Source organism: Ranitomeya variabilis, chromosome 2 (assembly GCF_051348905.1).
Source record: "Ranitomeya variabilis isolate aRanVar5 chromosome 2, aRanVar5.hap1, whole genome shotgun sequence".
Taxonomy (NCBI): Eukaryota; Metazoa; Chordata; class Amphibia; order Anura; family Dendrobatidae; genus Ranitomeya; species Ranitomeya variabilis.
In genome coordinates this window covers 844,008,709-844,028,993 of record NC_135233.1, presented here as the reverse complement: position 1 = coordinate 844,028,993, position 20,285 = coordinate 844,008,709, and the positions used below count along the sequence as shown (strand labels likewise).

Sequence of the window (20,285 nt, the reverse complement as noted above, 5' to 3'; positions counted from 1 at the left end):
GATAGAGCACGTGACTGGACCCCACTGTGGCCGAGCTCCTCGTCACGGGAACTTCCAGCCATTATAGTAGAAAACGACACAAAACCACATAAAGACGCGCTGCCTCCTAGAACGGTACCGACACCTGCTAAAGCGACAGCGATAAAAAGCGGCACTGCGCGGAAACCTGCGGCAGAACGGAACACCCACGTGGAAATCCCCCACCTCGCGGCCATCTTGCAGTCAGTATCGACCACATGGTAAGTAAACCCAAAATGGCTACGAAGAGCGCCGCGCTCGGCTCGTTTATAGGTCCTTTTGGATTCTCGCAACCTCATTGGTTGGAGGTGTGCGTTCCAAATCCGATCTCTCGCCTGCCATTGGTCACACGTTCGCACAGAATCAGAAGCGCAGAAAGAGCTAGGGGCGGTGTTTGCGGCGTTCCTCCACGGATTGGCTAGAGGTGAACACGTGACACGGAGCCTTTATTAGCGCCTTCTCAAGAGTCTCGCAGCCACTCGGTTTCTTGTCACAGGCGCTTCGTGTCCTCTTGAATAGCTCAGGCACGTGACCCATACATCCACGGGAACCGCACATCCGCCGCCGACATGGTGAAACTAGCTAAGGTAAGTGCGCGCGCGGGGCGGTAGCATCGAAATATGCGATTGATATCTGCCACATTTAGGTGCTTTTACTATCAGTTCGTGTACATCTGCGCAGCGTGTGCCCGGCTGGTTATTGGCCGTGGCTGTACACCGATGGTAGCCGCTTAGAGACTGGGCAGCTTTCTGTGGCCTGGTAGCTCGCAGCTACAAGAAAGGAGTTCAGTAGTACGCATGCGCGATTAAGAGACTAGCGAGCGGCGATGGGTGACGTCAGCTTGTTCCGTAGCGAGGGGCGCCCTGTGGGCCCGTGGCGGCGACGGGGCAGCGGCCGCCTGTGAGTTACCGGTCGTGTGAGCCAGCCGTGAGGGGGGAAGGGGTCGGAGACTATTGGGAGAGGTGTGCGCGGCGCTAACGGCGCCATTTTGTTTTCCCGCTTGCTGAACTTCTACGTCTAGTCCGCGGCCTCACTTCCGCCCCGTGCACTTTTTGCACGTGGGGGTGTTCCACGTGGCCGCGGAGGGAGAAGCCACACGGGTGGTCGGACAGCACATGGTGTCACCCGCACGTGGGCTCCTCATGGCCGCTCCGGGCTCCACACATTGTTCCCCTTTGTGTCACATCACCTTCCCGCTCCCTGGGCGCTTGTTCTCGGCTTTTATGTTTTTTTCTTGTGTATTTGATAATTTGCACCGTTTTGTGTTACAGGGAGCAAAAGCACAAGGTAAACCTAAGAAGGCCCCTCCCCCCAAGCAGGTGGACTCCAGTGAGGATGAGGAGATGGAGGAGAGCGAAGAAGAGCTGGTGAGTGCTGCCTTCGCTGGCCGGGAAGGCTTTCCCCTTAACTGTCCATTGGTCACTTCGCTTTTAAACTTGGCTGCTTGGAGTGAACGGAAACATTCTGATCCTGACTGTTCCATGTTGTGGATGAGGTTCCCATTCACACACGGCAAGCGGAGATCTGAGACAACAGCGAGTGTCACTCGTGTAATCCTTCTGATCACAGCAGTTCTGAGGTCATTTTAGTTTGTGGAAATCTTCCTTTTTTTTTTTTTTTTGATGCCTTCCAAAGCGGGATTAAGAGTGTGAACAAATCCGTAAACATGTAACTAACTTAAAGGAACCTGTCGTACAGCGCTCAGGCATAGGGTTGGCATCGGCCCTGGTTCAGTCACCACTCTGCATAGTGAGCAGTAGCTGTAACCACCACCCTGGCACTGACTGCCAACTCCTATGCGGATCCTGCTGTCAGTGATCTGATGAACATCCATTGATCCATGGCATCCCCATCCATTGGGGGTTATTCACACACACTCTGGATGTGAGTGGAGCTGTTAACTGTAGTGCCTGCTGCCGAGTGCTGCAGTACACCTCCCATGTTCTTCAGCTCTCAGCAGATGCCAGTATGCAGTGAGTAGAGCGGTTCAGCTTTGCTCACATATGGCTGGAGATGATGACCGCTGATCAATGAAGATGCCAGGCATTGAACCTCCCTCACAATTTTATTGGTGACCTTGTGTAAGGTGTGATATTAATAGATCTGTGTATGGTTACATCTTTAGGGACATGCTCATTTTACTTACGGGGTTGTCCACTACTAGGACATCCTGATCTTGATCTTCAAATGTTTGGGGCCAATAAAACAAAAAAAAACCTACTCTCCTCCTGTGACAGCGCCATCCAGCGGTGTCTGCACTCTCGCTCCCTGTGCTGTTATGACTAGTGTTGAGCGATACCGTCCGATACTTGAAAGTATTGGCCGATACCGGCAAAGTATCGGATCTGATCCGATACCAATACAAGTCAATGGGACTCAAGTATCTGAAGGTATCCCTGATGGTTGGGGATCGGGAATCTGAATCGGAAGTTTCCAGTGTATGGTTCCCAGGGTCTGAAGGAGAGGAAACTCTCCTTCAGGCCCTGGGATCCATATTAATGTGTAAAATAAAGAATTAAAATAAAAAATATTGATATACTCACCTCTCTGACGCAGCCTGGACCTTACCGCTGTGAACCGGCAGCCTTCTTTGCTTAAAATGAGCGCGTTCAGCACCTTCCATGACGTCACGGCTTCTGATTGGTCGCGTGCCGCTCATGTGACCGCCACGCGACCAATCGGAAGCCGCAACGTCATCCCTCAGGTCCTAAATTCCTAGAAGGGAATTTAGGACCTGAGGGATGACGTCGCGGCTTGTGATTGGTGTCCTGGCGATCACATGAGCGGCACGCGACCAATCAGAAGCCGTGACGTCATGGAAGGTGCTGAACGCGCTCATTTTAAACAAAGAAGGCTGCCGGTTACCAGCGGTGATGTCCAGGGGCCTCCGGACAGGTGAATATATCAATATTTTTTATTTTAATTCTTTATTTTACACATTCATATGGATCCCAGGGCCTGAAGGAGAGTTTCCTCTCCTTCAGACCCTGGGAACCATACACTGGGAACTTCCGATTCAGATTCCCGATACTTTTGTGGTATCGGATCTCGGTATCGGAATTCCGATACAGCAAATATCGGCCGATACCCAATACTTGAGGTATCGGAATGCTCAACACTAGTTATGACACATTAGCTGGTGTCAATATCTCTGCCTTTGAATGTTTTAAACATAAAGGGGAAGTGAGAGATCACAGTAACAGCACAGGAGCCCCAGGATGGCCGTCACCGCCGGAATGAAGCCAGCACAGGAGGAGAATATAGGCCTTTTTATTTTATCTGCCCCGAACATTTAGATCAAAGAGAACTCCTCTTAGTAGGGAAATTAGTCCAAAATCAAAAAAGATAGAGGGAGGAATGAGACTGCAGAGAATCTGTTGGATCCTGAAATAAGTCATCCGATCTTGGAGGTGGAGGAGGGGAGATGTAAATATATAACATGCATTAAATGGGTGAGAAGGTTTTATAAATGTCAGCACAGATGATGATTTTTACTGTGGGACTTAATACTGATTTCAGTGATGATCTGCTTAACTGATGTGCTGTTCAATGTTTGGCAATGATCTCTATAGTTTTGTGACAAAAGGTTAATTATAGCTTGTGTTGTAATGATACCCTGCTCTGTCTGAGACGTTAGTCCGGCGAGCACACTCGGTTATTTTTTACAGTTTTTTTTTTCCGAATAAGAATGCATACAGTAGTAACTATCAGTTACTGGTAGGACCACCCACCAGGCCAAAATACTAGGAAGAGGAGGAGTTTTAATTAGTCACAGAATATACTGAGTCTTTCCTCAAAAAACATGTCTATTCAACTGCATCTGTTCCATAACCTGATTTGTATTTTCACTCACTGCTGCATTTGGCCATCAGAGATCTTGGACATTTCGGTTCTAACACTTGGTTATCTTTTAATAGATGGAGGTTCCTGTGAAGACGCCCTCTAAGAAAGCTACTACTCCAGCCAAGGCAACACCAGGGAAAAAAGCTGCCACTCCAGCTAAAGCTGCAGCCACCCCTGGTAAAAAGCGCGCCACTCCTGCAGCAGCCAAAAATGGTAAAAAGGCAAAGAAAGCAAAAAAGGAAGAAAGTGAGGAGGAGGAGGATGAAGATGATGATGATGACGACGAGGAGGAAGAAGAGGAGGAGGAGGAGTCCGGTAATTATTTATTTAGTTAGTTTACATTTGTAAAGTGTATAAGTAAACTTGTACAGTACCAACTTTTTATTTTCTATAATTTTTAGAGGATGAAAAACCAGCTGCCAAGAAGCCAGCTGCCAAAAAGCCAGCTGCCAAAAAACTTGTAGCTAAAAAGGAAGAATCGGAGGAGGAGGATGAAGATGACGATGATGAGGAGGATGACGACGATGATGATGACGATGATGAAGGTATGATTCCTGAATACACCACAGCTTTGTAAAGACAATGGGCATCTTGGTTACTGTCAGTTCTAAGTGTTACTATGCAGTTTGTCTTATTTGAGTGATGTTTTAAAAGGTTTTTCCACTTGAATAAACGTGGATTCCAAATGCTTTTATGCAAGTAATAGCATGCACTTGCCCTCCCCAGGTGCAGTGCAGTCAGTGTTGCTGCTCCAGCAGTGATGTAAGCTTTTGAAATGAGGTAGCGGCTGACATCCAGCACTGGGGAGGCTGAGTACCTGTTCAGTTTTACATTAAAGCATATGAGGTTCTGTTTTCTTTACAGGGGACCTCCTTTAAAGAAACTTATTTTCTGAAAACTGCACACTTAGCACAGATGGTTGTTAAAAAAAAATCACTAACCATAGCACAAATGATGAATATATTATGGGACTTAATACTGCATACCCCATGATGATATATTTTACTGATGTGCTTAGTATCGAAAGTAATTTGAATCATTAGAGGGCAACCCCTTAATATACAAAATTAGCATATTGTAAGCTTTCAATTACAGGGAATGTTATGGTGTTTATGCAGCTTGTTTTACAGCTGACAGGTTTGATTAAAAAAGATTTAGTAGAAAATAGTACTGTGACTGTCTAGCAGCACTGTATCCAGTATAGGAATGCGATTTCCGATCAGTTACTGTTATAATGAAGATGGCATTCATCCTCCTTGACCGTATACATAGGGGCTGTTCTTCAAAGCTTTTAGTCTATTTTGGCATAAGACTTGTAAATTTTTGCACAACACTAAGTTTACTTTTTTATTTACACCAGTTTTTGCAGCACCTTGTCCACAATGGGCAGAGCTTGGGACTTTGTGTGGCTATGCATTCCTGGCGAGGTACCAGCCAGCCTTTTATTGTGCAACAACGAATCTGCCCCATTATCTTATTTAGGAGAGAAGAGCATAATTACTGTAGGTAGAAATGGTACTAGCTCTGGGCTTAAATAATCATGGGGCTGATGGCAAAGCACAAAGAGCATAGTTAAATATAAAATTCAGGCTGATGTCTGGGCAGCAGACAATAGGTTGAACCACAGGGATGAAAGTGGAATAAATGTAAGACAAGTTCAGACAATTTGGGCATTTTCAGGAATGCAGTGTTGATAAGGTCATCTTTTTAAAGCCATTGATCACTGCTAGGCATCCTCTGCTTAATCAATTCAGGACCCCAATTAAAATAAAAACTATTGGTACCCCCTCATGCAGCTGTACCATTCCAGCAATGTGGGTGCTAGTGTTCCTATGCGGTCACGTGACATTGTCGCGCTTAATCATCTTTTTAATTTTTTCTTTAATCAATATTATAGATTTACAAATGTTATCAGATAAAATTTTTCTCTTTCTCTCCATTCACAGTTGCTAGTAGTAAGATTCTATGAAGGAGGTAGAAGCTCCATTTCTCTCACATTTACATAGAACTTCATTAGAAGAGTGAGGGGCAGTTGCTACTATATAGACTTGGAGCCAAATGTTGTTCCATGCTTTCAGATCTGTCAGATCTTCCTCACTCTCCCTTCACCATAACCTTTCCCAAAATCTGAGAATTCCCAGAAAGTTCTCCTTTATATAAACTTATATGAAATTTAGGTGCATTTAATTAATCCTGACTTAAATGCAATTTTTGACTTAACAAAAACATGTGTTTTCTTCTGTAATCACCATTCCACCCTCTACCACTGTATGCTAGTATACAAGCCTTCTAGGGTTAGGAGACTGCTGGATTTGGTCTGCACACATCTTGTGTACATTGTTTAAGCATAGTCTCACTTTAAATAGTCACATTAACATGAGTTAACTATTCCCACTGAAGGCTCACATTGGAGTTTGTATAATTCAGAAGTGTTTGTTGCAATGTAAGTCCATGGAGACACGTTCTAACGTTTGATAACCTTATATTGCAAAAAAGACTTCTGGTTTGCACAGCATCATGAGTGGGGAGAGCACTGTCATTTAATTTAGGAGAGGACCTGAGCAGGTGGTGATTGGTGGGTTTATTAATACACCTACACATTTACACAGGTTTAACGCAACATTTTTAATGTGAGTATTCTTAAAGGGAACCTGTCACCCCCAAAATCAAAGATGAGCTAAGCCCACCAGCATCAGGGGCTTATCTACAGCATTCTGTAATGCTGTAGATAGGCCCCCGATGTATCCTGAAAGATGAGAAAGAGGTTAGATTATACTCACCTAGGGGGGCGGTCTGATCCGATGGGCGGTCCGGGGCCTCCTATCTTCATAGGATGACGTCCTCTTCTTGTCTTCATGCTGCGGCTCTGGCCAGGTCTCTGACCTTTCCCTGCGCACTGCAGTACTTTGCTTGCAGACAAAGTACGCCGCAGCGTGAATACAATAAGATAACGTCATCGTAAGAAGACGGGAGGCGCCGGACCGCGACGCCCATCGGATCTGACCGCCCCCCAGGTGAGTATAATCTAACCTCTTTTTCTCATCTTTCAGGATACATTGGGGGGGGGCTTATCTACAGCATTCTGTAATGCTGTAGATGAGCCCCTGATGCCAGTGGGCTTAGCTCATCTTCGATTTAAGGGCTGCAGCATCTGCCAATAATGTCTTATGTAGTGATAATCGCTACTGTTCCACCCTTTCATGTACTTTGACCGACTACCAGGATAACACTAAGCTTTGCTGTAGCGATGCAAGGCAACAGTGCTACGTTGTGCATTGTATCAATATACTATCCAACCAAACAGGCTGATACCCAGGTTTTTACCTCATGTGATATCATAACTGACCAGATTTGCATTCAGGTGCCAGCAATAACTCCTCCATAGTGTACTTGGGCAGATCTGCTATTTAGGCTCCTTGGAAGCATTGTTAACAAATCGTGCAGCTTTATTCCCCCTCTTCTCATTCTTAAATAAGCCTGCGTAATTTGCAAATTTTTAGTGTCATGAAATTGCTAGTTCGAACAGCAACTTTTATATGGCAATAAAATATTTTGCTGTCCTTTTATCAAGTCTGCTGTCCCAGATGTAAACCCTTCCTTGAGTCTGCATGGATATTCAGGTCCTTCATCGATAAGCTGTGACGAATAATCAATGAGGGAATACATTAATTTGAGCAGTGATATTTTGTGAACACTAGTACTAGCCAGTAGTCAGGTGAAAATGGGGACGTTAAAAAAAATAAATAAATAAAAAAATAGGTTGCTCTGGCTGCCTAGAATGTCTGCAAAATTTCTTGCATCAAACACAAAGGTCAAAATTTTGCTGGTGCTGTGAACTGGTGAAATAAAGGTAATTGTAGGAGGAATGTCAACATGTAGTTGATCAAAGGTTCAGAACTGCTAGAAGCACTATATTAATTGGCAGACTTGCATATTAGTTTGACTAACCAAATGTCTAAATTTTAATGCAGATGATGAAGATGCGGCAATTGCACCAACCCCTCCTGTTAAATCTAAAAAGGCAGACTCTGAAGAGGAGGAGGAGGAGGAGGAGGAGGATGATGATGATGATAGCGATGAGGAGGAAGGTGTGTAATGAAATTCTTTTTTAGCTTGTGTAGGCTGTTTTTTTTTGTTTTTTGTAAATATTAATTGTTCTCTCTCCAGTACCTGTGAAGGAGTCTGGAAAGCGCAAAAAAGAAATGCCCAAAAAAGGTGCTCCAGAAAAGAAAAAGATACAACCGGCTCAAGCATCTGAAGGTATTAAAACTGAATTGCTACTGCAGATAATGTACGGCACTTCAGAGTTCATGTAGTGGACATCAAAGAGTGTTGGGGTGCCTTCGGGACATATGTCTGATGTCTTCCGCATAACTGGGTCTGGTAGTATGCTCCAGAGAGGCCATAGACTGTAATGGTGACTGTAGAGCGAACATGCACTCAGACGTGCACAATTTTTGGGAGTGTCTGCCTACTGGAGGCGGGCACTCAGACATAGTAGACTGCGTCTGGGTGTCGGCCTTCTGTAGGCACACTTTCAAAAATTGTGCATGTCAGAGCGCATGTTCACTCTACCGTCACCATTGCAGTCTTAAGGCCTTGCGCACTTCACTCTTCCGTCACAATTAGTCTTAAAGGCCTTGCCAGTGCATATGCTCTTACGCTTTTTGCTAGAGATTTTGACAAATGCCCTGATGGAGACACCATGCAATGTTTATCATAGATGAATTATCTAATCTATGATTAGCTGTAGCAAAGTTCCATTGTAGTTTGTTATTCATAAGTGGTTTCTATCATTACATCTATTTTTGTATGGCTGTTCCTATAATTGATCCAAAGCAGTAATGTTCTGTTATCATACTTTTTAACCTAAGCTGTAGTAATACGCTGAGCTAAACCTGTACGCCCACTAGTTCCATTTGTATGGAAACACCCATCGTTGACATGTCAAAAAGCAAATATTTATGCAGGGTTTTTTTTCCTCTCCTTACAAGGATTATCCGTCTTTGTTGGGAACCTGAATGCATCTAAAGACTTCAATGAACTAAAGTCTGCTCTGAAAGACTTTTTCACAGAGAACGATTTAACTGTGCAGGATGTTCGTGTTGGGGTTAAGAGGTAGGCTTACTTTTAAGTTTTTAATTCTTAGACCATGTAATCTGACTATATCAGACCACATATTAACCACCTACTATTTGTACTCTAGGAGATTCGCCTATGTGGATTTCTCTTCTACAGAAGAGGTTGAAAAGGCACTTAAACTATCGGGAGAGACTGTTCTTGGTTTTGAAATTAAAATACAGCTGCCAAATAACCCTGAAGAAAAGAACAGCAGTGCTGAAAATCGGAAGGGTATTTGTCTGTTTACAGATGTTATGTGTACTTGATGTTTATTTTCTCTTGATAACCTTTGTGTGTGATCACAATTTACTTGGCAGAAAGAGATTCAAGAACTCTGTTTGTGAAGAACTTGCCTTATAGCACAGGTGCTGAAGAGTTGCTCAAGATCTTTGAGAGTGCCAAAGACATTCGCCTGCCTGTTGGAAAAGATGGATCTAGTAAAGGGTAAGTTAATGTTATGGGTAGTGTGGGGTTCCTTTTTGTAAAAAAGAAAATGCTGTGTATATTTGGTCAATGCATGAATTTTAAATCGTGTGCTCTAATTTAGGATTGCATATGTAGAGTTCAACTCTGAGGAGGAGGCAAATCAAGCCATTGAAGAGCACCAAGGTGCAGAGATTGAAGGCCGCTCTATTGTTGTTGATTTCACCGGAGACAAAAGCAAGAATGCTGGAGGCAGAAGAGGAGCACAAGGAGGAGGTTGGTGCTGACTTATAGTATCAAGATCTATAAGTCCTCAAAACTGACAGTGCTATGCAGGTGCTGGGAGCAAATAAGTGCTGTAAGCCCCAACTGCCTCTTTGGTCTCTATGTGCAGATTCCTGGGCTCTTGGCTAAATGCTTTCATTATTACCTGTATTGCACTGTGAAAAGTTGGGTTGTCAGAACTTCTGATAAACTTCCTTTACATAAAATCATTGCAGAGGGCTGCTCAGTCTTATGCCGAAGTCCTCCAGTTAGTGTAAACGACTGTCGGCTGGAAATGATGAATAAATGGAATCTGAATACTTTTGTAGAAACTTATTTAGATAGTCAAGTTCTGATCCTGCTGACTAATGTAAAACGTTTGCTCCACTTAGTGACAGTGCATCCATATAAAAAAAGGAAAGCCTGTTACAAATACATATTTAACTTTTATTTTTTTCTTGTGTAAAGGTGATTCCAAGGTACTTCTGGTAAACAACTTGTCCTACAGTGCTACAGAAGACAGTTTGCAGGAAGTCTTTGAGAAGGCCACTTCAATTAGAGTACCACAATACCAGGGAAAACCTAAAGGGTAAGTATCCCATTCCGGTTGAGATTGTAAGGAACTATTATTGCTTATTTAGTTGGTTGACAATCCTAAAGATCTAGGTAGATTTCTCAAGCTTATTTCTGGTTTTAAGTCTATAAAACTTACCTTTTTTTACAGGTTTGCTTTTGTTGAATTTTCATCTGCCGAAGAAGCAAAGGAAGCCTTAGAATCTCTTAACAACACAGAGATTGAAGGCAGGCAAATACGTATTGAGATCAGTCAAGGAAGTGGTCCTCATGGTGGAAGAGGTAAATTTTCTGCTCTAATTATGATTTGAGCTTGTTTACTTGCGCTAGGAATAATGATGGTTTTGAACTGCTCCAGCCACAAGAAGTGGTAGGAAAATTATTCTTTTGCTTGCAGCTACTGCAAAGGTGTTTAGTTTTCAAAATCGATAGCAGTTTTCCATTTATATAGTGTTGCCTGCATAACTGCAGCCAGTGTGTTTGTCTCCTACCCCCAGTTTTAGTGTTTCTAATGCTGCTGAACTTGTTTTAGGATCCACTCAATCAAAAACACTGTTTGTCAGAGGACTTTCTGAAGACACAACAGAGGAGACCTTAAAAGAAGCATTTGATGGTTCTATTAATGCTAGAATAGCAACTGATAGAGACACTGGTGCATCAAAGGGGTAAGTGTTGTGATCTAAAACTTACCAGATGTACTATTGTCCTAATACCTTCTCATTGAGCTCCTTCCAGCCAATTTATATTGTGGCTGTTGATGGATTCGCACGAGAAGAATAAAAAATGGCATGTTTGGCTTTATGTCCCTCAAGTGAGGGTTGAATTGCTTGAGTGCAACATGAATTAAAGTAGGGTAGGAGTAAATAAATGTATTTGATGCCCATTCATTCATCTAATGTTCTATCTTGTAACCCTCACTTCCCTCCACAGGTTTGGTTTTGTAGATTTCTCTACAGCTGAAGATGCTAAATCTGCCATGGAAGCAATGGAAGATGGGGAAATTGATGGAAACAAAGTTACACTAGACTTTGCAAAACCCAGAGGAGAGGGTGGCCGAGGTGGATTTGGTGGCAGAGGAGGTGGCCGAGGTGGATTTGGTGGCAGAGGAGGTGGTCGAGGTGGATTTGGTGGCAGAGGAGGTGGCCGTGGTGGATTTGGCGGCAGAGGTTTTGGTCGTGGTGGTTTTGGAGGTAAGGCCATTTCTGACAACACCCTATTTACTGATTTATTTTTGGCAAAATTACTAAATGCTTATTTGATTATTTTTTTTTTTTTTTTTAGGTAGAGGAGGTGGAAATATGGGACAAGGAAAGAGAAAAAGGTTTGATGACTGAATGGTTTGATCCCTCTCTCTCTCCAAGCCTCAAGCCATCTCCCTTTACTGAAAGGACTCTGAGGGTAGGAGGGGTGCTACTTGTTCCCTTCCCTGTACCCCTCCAAATTAAACTAGCATTTGAAGAGCCTTCGGTGTGGACATTCCAATGTGGAGATCAACCTTTTTCCTGTTGACACCTGGACATTGTCATTTCATGGAATGTGACTGTATCTTACGGACTTTTTTTTTTTTTTTTTTTTAAAGGAGTGTGTGTGAGACCCCGTATTGAATTTGTCAACGTGTGTTTTACCTACTGTACATTTATATTTTTCCCTCCAAATCCTGTAGTTTTGCTTTAAATGCAGAATGTTCTGGTTTGTGCTTCAGCAGCTTGTCTTCAGATTAAAGGACCTCATCTGGTTATGTATTTTATTAGTATAACTGTTTTCAAATATTCTGCTGTTAGAACAGTTCATTGTTTGTATCAATTTATCATTTTAGTTAGTGTGTGATCTAAAATATTGAATGGCCCACAAACTGCCCTCTGCTTAAAATGGTACTCCTCTCAGACATGGCATACCTATAGGATATGCTGTAAAATGTTTGATAGACTGTCACATTTGTGGGACCCAAATCGATCTCGGTCAAAGATTACTATTTTGCAGCTCCAGTCAGTGGAGTTGGTGTTACCCCAAAATAAGCTTTCTATTGATATCTGCTAGAGTTACACGTAACCATGTAAGCTTTGTATCTTATTGTAATGTCAAAGATGCAAAACAAAAAGATTTAGCGGCTCCTGATTTAGTCAAATGTGAACAGGTGCGATCTGCTCTCTGCAATAGTATACAAACAAATGCAGCAGCACATGGCGTGTGTGAGGGTATATAGGAATTTAGAACTGCATTACTGCTATATAGACAATGGTTCCAAAATGCACACCGCTTAACCAATTTGTATGACTATCCACCCTGACAAAGCATACTCCATTGAAAAAAGGAAACCTATTTTATCAAACATCATGCCAGGGAGCACAAATTTGAACGGCAGGCAAGATTTAGTTACAAATGGCCTTAAATTGGAGGAGTACTCCATATTTGGGCCAGCACTCGTGTGTAGGGCCTGTATCACTCTAGTTTAACCATAGATATTTGTGCAGTAAGGTGTGAGTTTATAAAACCAGCTTTAGGCTACTTAGAGCTAAATCTTGCCTGACCTTGAAACTTGTATGCCTTTACCCAGGAGAGGCAAGTTTGATATTGTAGGTTAGGTTCCCTTCCACAATGGGGTAAATGGGCACACAATTTAACTGCCTTGTACCTCTATTATAGAAGTGTATTCTTACAGCAGTAATGCAGTTCCTAATTCTCACATTCGATCTTCTATACTTTCACACAGTGTTGCTGCACTATGTCGGGGATGAGAATATGCTAAAGAATTCTCCAGCTAGAAGATACTCACACATTAGGTTACTTTAAAAGATATGGTGGTGCACTTCTTAAATGCAATTGCTTATTTTGTTTAGCCTGTAATCTATGGATGCAGAAGCTATTGTAAATAAAGCAGCTGTCTAGTCATTGCCACAAAAAATTAAATGCAAGCCTTTACTTACAAGGGATTGACTTCTTGCCTGCATTTCATGTTTCGTATTTGCTGCACGGCTGCAGTTCTAACCCCTCTTTACTGAGCAGTGGTCGGTGACTGCAGCACGGCCCCAAGAGGCCTGAGCTAGTGAGACATGCCCCTTGTCTCATCTGTTCAGACTGCTGCTGTCTCCATTCGGCAGCTCTCCCTCCACTGGCTGCTTTATATGAACAAGTCTGCAAGGCTCAGCAGTAAGTCTGTTCATGGTGAGCTGACTAATACAACAGATGCAGGAAGTTTAATGGTCTTTATTCAACCAATTAAAGTGCAATTTACAGGCACCTCCTACACGCGCATGTCAAGGGCAGAGTATAAATAAGGCATTTTTGCAATTTATGGGATCTGCACCTATAGGGCAATTTTAGTGGATATGCTCTAATTTGTAAGATGGAGCCTGCAGGGTTGCGTAACTCATTTGCACATTGTGTTTTAATCATTTTTTTATAGAATATATTTTAAAGTCATGGTTGAATTCCTAGACTGACTGTTGCAGACTTTTTTTTTTTTCGTGAAAACTGCTCCCATCTCAGTTGGGTTGTTCTTAAATGCTTGGGAAATGTTATAGAATTTTCATTCCTATCCACCCTAAAGGTACCGTCACACTCAGCGATGCTGCGGCGCTATAGACAACGAGCCGACCTAAACTAGATCGCTGCAGCGTCGCTGTTTAGGTTGCTGTAGAGATGTCAAACACAGAAACTCCAGAACGATGCAGGAGCGATCCAGTGACGTAACGACGACTCACTTCTCGTTGGTTGTTAGCTCCATGTCAAACAGCCGGAGTGTACCGACTGGCTAGAAGGAGACGCTGCGACACCCCCTATGCTCGTTGCTGGCGTCGTTGCTTTTGATGTCAAACATGACGATACACACCAACGAAATAAAGTTCTGGACTTCTATCTCCGACCAGCGATGGCACAGCGGGATCCAGATCGCTGCTGCGTGTCAAACACAACGAGATCGCTATCCAGGACGCTGCAGCGTCATGGATTGTTGCCGTTCTCTTTGCAAAGTTGCTGAGTGTGACTGTACCTTTAGGTAAAATATCTTCCTGACATTTGATGTAATTGAATATCCACAGTTTCCCCATTTATTGTACAGTTTCATAATGGTGATTGTAGACAGAACTTGTGCTCAAGCATAGCTGGTGCTGGGAGCTCGGTTTACCTGCCCTGGCAGTTTATAATCCGCTTGGTGGTCCGGTCACTTGTAGCAGAAGTGTGGAAAGGGCTTTCTCTCAACCCAATATAGATGTGACTGCAGGAAGCGGATGGTTTTCAGAGCAACTGGAGAGCAAATAATTACTGGAGTCTGCCAGATGTAGAACCACGTTGGGTCCTTGATACTCAGCATCTTGTCCGAGCATTAGGCAACTGCTCAGACTAAAGTTGATGTCTCGGAAGGACAAAGTAAAACCGAAACATCCCCACCAACACATTTAATGTGTATCTCAAATTTCTGAATTTACACTGATATCGCCACCTCCAGAACAACACTCACTTTCCCTAACTGACAACTGATAAAAAAAAAATTCAAAAATGCAATTTTTTTTTTTTTACCCCTGCCCCATTGCACATACAAAACGTTATATAAATTGGATAACTGCAAGCGTCATCTTGTCCTTGAATTTTCAAGCACTCCCCTTGACTGTTATATGTATTATTATATTTACATTAAGAATATGATGGAAAAAAAATTACCTTTTTTGTGGGGGAGGGGGAAGGGTTTCTGTGCAAAACTAAAACCACTGTATTCATACAAGTCCGAAGAATAAAGCTTTTACTCAACACTGTAAAGTTTAAAACAATTTGTGACTTGCTCTATATTCCCTTTTTTGTATGCATAAATTAAACAATAAATGTTAGGTACCCCAATATGCTATCAATCAAAACTCCCAACTCATCCTGCAAAGAAATGTCTTACCCATTTTTCCCCAATAGCAGAGCCATGGAGATCTCTCAAAACATATCCACAAAACAGTGGTCTTGGTGTGTAAAAGTAGCACAAAATAAGGATAAGTTTGGTATCTCTGTATTGTACTGATCTAAAGAATAAAGTTGTCTTATCACAGTGTAGTGAATGGTGTGGAAAAAAAAAAAAAAGCTGAACTGCTGTTTGTTCATTCTGCCTCCCAAGATTCGGTATAAGCTAAGTCAGACTGCTGTATAACTAAGACAAGGATTGCAATGCTTGGCATGGCCATTTTTTCTACCAACCCAAGCATGACAGCTGCATAGCAATACATGCTTTCACTCTCGGGTTGGGAGTGCAGATGGCTAGTCCGAGCATTATGTTGCGATCCTCGTCCTGAGTTATATGGTCATCTGACTCTTTAGGCTTGCTTCATTTTGATCATCTAAGTCTAAACTGATCACTTTCAAGTTTCCTTTTAATGGTATTTGCAGATGGCCTGCAGAATATTGAGTTTTTGGTGCAGAAAGTTCCACTGTAAATACACAATACTTGGAAGGAAAAATACATGCAATATTGTTTGCAATTTTCCATTTATTTGAATGAATGAAAAACACACTGAAAGATTTGAAACTGTTTCAAATCTGGAAGGAAAATAAGCAGAATGAGATTTCAGAAACATCGTCTGCTAAGGACATAGCAAGGCACTATAATGCACATGCGTGGGTGAAGCCAAAGAGCGACAGCACATGCCCACTACCGTACTTCGCTCTGCAGGGCAGAGAATACGCCTGCACAGAAGAAAAATGGAACACTGGATGACGTAGGACAAGTCATCCACAGGAAGCAAACTAGAATAGCATTTCGAGATGAGGAGGCACCGGACCAAAACCGACTCATATGGAAGTATAATAAAGCTCTTTATTTTGCCTTGCCGGATGAATTGGAGTTATGTTCAGCATTATGGAATGCTGTCACATGGGGCTAAAAGTTGGTGGCTAGTGATGAGCGAGTGTACTCGTTGCTCGGGTGGTCTACGAGTATTTATGACTGCTAAGTTTTCTTCGCCTCAGCAGCGTGATTTGCAGCTATTGGCCAGCTTGATTACATGTGGGGATTCCCGAGCAACCAGGCAACCCCCACAAGTACTCAGCCTGGCTAATAGCTGTAAATCATTCAGCTGCTGTGATGAAAACTAAATCTCCAAACACTAACAAATACTCGGAGGTCACCTGAGCAACGAGTACAGTTGCTCATTAGTGGTGGCCGAAGGTAATATGGGAAAAACCTGATGACAGGTTCCCTTTAAAAAAACGGACGCAGCTTACCTAGAGTGCAAGGGTATGTGCACACGTGGATTTTGCTGCGTATTCACAGCTGTTTTCCATGAGTTTACAGTACCATATAAACCTATGGAAAACAAAATCCGCAGTGCACGTGCTGCGGAACAAAACGGGTGGAAACGCTGCGTTTATTCTGCAGCATATCAATTCTTTGTGCGGATTCCGCAGTGGTTTACACCTGCTCAATATGAATCTGCACAAAAACCTGCAGTAAATCCGCACTGCGGATTTCCTGCAGATTTACCAAAATCAGTGCGAAAAAATCCGCACACCTTTCTGCAACGTGTGCACATACCCCAAAAGTTGATAATAAGCCCATTGTGGCGATGTTTCGAATCCAATATGAACCTTTTTCAAGCAGTCAGCATAGTGCAAAGATCATACATTTAACGGTGCAGTGATTACAATCATAATTATGCATCTACTATATAATTGTCTAAGGGTCACTTCCGTCTGTCTGTAACGGATATTCATTGGTTGCGGCCTCTGTCTGTCATGGAAATCCAAGTCGCTGATTGGTCGTGGCAACACGCCCATTGCCATGACCAATCAGCGACGGGCACAGTCCGACGGCAACATGGCCGCTCCTTCCTCCCCCGCAGTCAGTGCCCGCTCCATACTCCCCTACAGTCAGCGCTCACACAGGGTTAATGGCAGCGCTAATGGACCGCGTTATGCCGCGGTGTAATGCAATCCATTAACGCTGCTATTAACCCTGTGTGACCAACTTTTTTACTATTGAGGCTGCCTATGCAGCTTCAATAGTAAAAAAAAAATCTAATGTTAAAAAAAATAAAAAATCATCATATACTAACCTTCCGGCGCCTTTCCCGCTCCTCGCAACGCTCCGGTAACCGCTCCATGCATTGCAATCTCGCGAGATGATGACGTAGCGGTCTCGCGAGACCGCTACGTCATCATCTCGCGAGACCGCAATGCACTCTTCAGACCGGAGCGCACGAGGAGCATCGGTAACCGCTTCCTGGATCCAGGGGCCAACGGAAGGTGAGTATATAACTTTTTTATTTTAATTATTTTTTTTTAACAGGGATATCATGCCCACATTGCTATATACTGCGTGGGCTGCGCAATGTACTGCGTGGGCTGCACAGTGTACTGCGTGGGCTGCGCAATGAACTGCGTGGGCTGCGCAATGTACTGCGTGGGCTGCGCAATGTACTGCGTGGGCTGCGCAATGTACTGCGTGGGCTGCGCAGTGTACTGCGTGGGCTGCGCAATGTACTGAGTGGGCTGCGCAATGAAGTGCGTGGGCTGCGCAATGTACTGAGTGGGCTGCACAATGTACTGCGTGGGATGCGCAATGAACTGCGTGGGCTGCGCAATGTACTGCTTGGGATGCGCAATGAACTGCATGGGCTGCGCAATGTACTACGTGGGTTGTGCAATGTACTACGTGGGCTGTGCTATACACTATGCATACATATTCTAGAATACCCGATGCGTTAGAATCGGGCCACCATCTAGTCATTAATTAAACCGCATATAGCACCATAATACAAAACATAATTTGCCTTTGCATACATATAAGATATTGCAAACTAGTGGACAAATAGCAGAGTGTACTATATAAAGTGCATAATTATACCGATAAAGTGTAAGTGTCAATGCAATAGGGCTTGAGAATAAATATGTTCTATACAAACAAGCACATGATATTAATAGGTGCCCCTCAGATGACATGGCACACTGTCTGGAAGTAAGACCCTTCTAGGTAATGCTAGTTGGTTATTACCTGTATGGTGATGGGGGCATGTGCCCCTCAAAGAACTGGTGCCTAAGTCCTAATGGATAGCAGTGAGAAATGGTACTTTGCTGGTCATGGAAGAAGTCCTCAGTTGTGGGCTTTAAATAAGTCCAGGAGCGCTGTCCTGGCCGGTGACAGACGCTCCATAAGCCGGAGGCATGAATATCCTCAACGGTGTGCTTGCAGGACCTGCTTGATTTTTCCAGTCACATGACTCGCGCAGTAACGTATCAGAGAAAAGTACGGATTGTAGTAGGAGCCAAAAAACGTTTCGGAAAGTCTGCGGATTCCTTCATCAGGGATGGCTCCTGTGTCTGTATAGGTTTAAATACCCATGGCTCATCCATGCATAAGTCAATCAAAGGCAAAAAGTTCAACTTCATTATTTAAGCCCTTAGAACATGTATCTAATTAAAAAATCCATTGAGTTTCTTCTTTTGACATTTGTTAATGAAGTCACCAATGCGCCAATGTTTGTGCACCACCTTAATGCCTATTACCTTGACACCATGTAGCGATCCCCCGTGGAGTGCTGCAAAATGTTTTGATAAGGGGTGATCATCAAATTTATTTCTTATATTTCGAAGGTGCCCATTAATTCTTTTATTTAAGGGGCGTTTTGGTCACCCCACGTACATCTTTCTGCACGGGCATTCTATGACACAGATCACCCCTTGTGTAGTACTTGTAATGAAGTCAGTGATTTTAAATTGTGTATCATTTCTGGATGTCACAGATTTTTGTTTTGTTGGATGTAAAGTTTTGCACATTTTGACATGGGGAAAAAAACCTTTTATTTGTTGCTTAAAAGGTCCCAATAACTTTTTTGATGGACCAGGATCTTGTACTTTGGGGGTGATGATATTGCCCAAATTCCTGGCCTTTCTAAAAACGAATTTCGAATGTTCAGATAGTTTTTCCTCAATAACCTTGTCCTCTTTCAGAAGATCCCAATGTTTATTGACAATCTTCCTCAATAGGTGGGTATTTGAATTGTACTGGGTAATGATTGGGATGGATATTTGATCCGTGCTCTTCATTAAATTCCCTTTTTTCCGTTCATAATTACGAATGAGTTTGCTTCTATGGATCTCACACTGATTTTTTTATCTCCAGCAGTTATTTTTGGTTATAGCCTTTATTTAAAAATTTGTTAATAAGGGTATCGGCTTCCCTTTCATAACGCAATGGACTGGAGCAGTTACGATGTGACCTCATAAATTAGCTGCGGTAGATGTGGAGAGCTTCCCATCTTCCCAGGTAGAGGTTTCCATAACTGGGCGTGAATCTGGTCCCCATGGCTGTGCCCCATTGCTGGGTGTAGTAGTCCGTCTTGTATTTAAATGAATTATGTGTTAAAATTAAAAGTGCACATTCCTTAATAAAAATCCACTTTTTCCGGAGACAGGCTTTGTGTGTTTCTTTTAAAAAGTAGCTCATTGCTTTCGTTCCCTTGTCATGTTGAATTACTGTGTACAAAGATGTAAGGTCAAGTATTTCCAAGATATAATGACTTTGCTATTGCAAGTTGCCCAAAATCTGTAGAATTTGCTTGCTGTCTTTAAGGTAAGCCGGCGGGCTTGGTACAATTTTTTGTAGATAACAATCTACATAGTGAGATAAATTTGAAGTAAAGGTCCCGTCAAATTAAGCGACGCTGCAGCGATATAGACAACGAGCCGATCGCTGCAGCGTCGCTGTTTAGGTCGCTAGGAGACGTCAGACACCGGCAAAAGCAGAACGATGCAGGAGCGATCCAGTGACGTACTTATCGTTCTCGCTGGTTGTTCGCTCCATGAAGAAACATTGCAGGCATCGTTGCTTTTGCTGTCAAACACGACGATACACGCCGATCTGACGACGACCAAATAAAGTTCTGGACTTCTAGCTCCGACCAGCGATATCACAGCGGGATCCAGATCGCTGCTGCGTGTCAAACACAACGAGATCGCTATCCAGGACGCTGCAACGTCACGGATCGTTGTCGTTCTCGTTGGAAAGTTGTTTAGTGTGAAGGTACCTTTAGTGGGTTTACCCTGTGAAGTAGATTAATTAGATTAATTATGAG

The 20,285-nt window shown here is 43.1% G+C and overlaps 1 protein-coding gene and 2 non-coding genes across 4 annotated transcripts; all 3 read left to right on the top strand.

Annotated features, from left to right (window-relative positions):
* The first annotated feature begins 446 nt into the window (after nucleotides 1-446).
* LOC143807992 (nucleolin-like) lies at nucleotides 447-11,984 on the top strand. Of its 2 annotated transcripts, XM_077290177.1 has the most exons (15): nucleotides 447-605; nucleotides 1,290-1,385; nucleotides 3,936-4,176; nucleotides 4,263-4,406; nucleotides 7,833-7,949; nucleotides 8,029-8,121; nucleotides 8,856-8,979; nucleotides 9,068-9,213; nucleotides 9,300-9,426; nucleotides 9,530-9,681; nucleotides 10,138-10,258; nucleotides 10,394-10,524; nucleotides 10,775-10,907; nucleotides 11,173-11,432; nucleotides 11,524-11,984. In XM_077290177.1, the coding sequence occupies exons 1-15, from the start codon at nucleotides 588-590 to the stop codon at nucleotides 11,574-11,576; spliced, it is 1,956 nt and encodes a 651-aa protein (XP_077146292.1). In that variant the 5' UTR covers nucleotides 447-587; the 3' UTR covers nucleotides 11,577-11,984. The 2 variants fall into 2 exon arrangements, with proteins under 2 accessions (XP_077146292.1, XP_077146293.1); XM_077290178.1 differs by lacking the exon at nucleotides 1,290-1,385 and having other exon boundaries at nucleotides 461-605.
* Nucleotides 3,493-3,561, top strand: LOC143810814 (small nucleolar RNA SNORD82). Its single transcript, XR_013223196.1, has one exon. It is a non-coding gene; the product is annotated as a small nucleolar RNA SNORD82 (small nucleolar RNA).
* LOC143810811 (small nucleolar RNA SNORD82) lies at nucleotides 4,806-4,875 on the top strand. Its single transcript, XR_013223194.1, has one exon. It is a non-coding gene; the product is annotated as a small nucleolar RNA SNORD82 (small nucleolar RNA).
* Nucleotides 11,985-20,285: the final 8,301 nt, after the last annotated feature.

Excerpts from the sequence above, each read along its gene's own strand:
- LOC143807992 (XM_077290177.1), top strand. Across the intron at positions 7,950-8,028 it reads TGATAGCGATGAGGAGGAAG|TACCTGTGAAGGAGTCTGGA; the intron begins GTGTGTAATGAA and ends TTCTCTCTCCAG. Across the intron at positions 9,427-9,529 it reads AAAGATGGATCTAGTAAAGG|GATTGCATATGTAGAGTTCA; the intron begins GTAAGTTAATGT and ends GCTCTAATTTAG.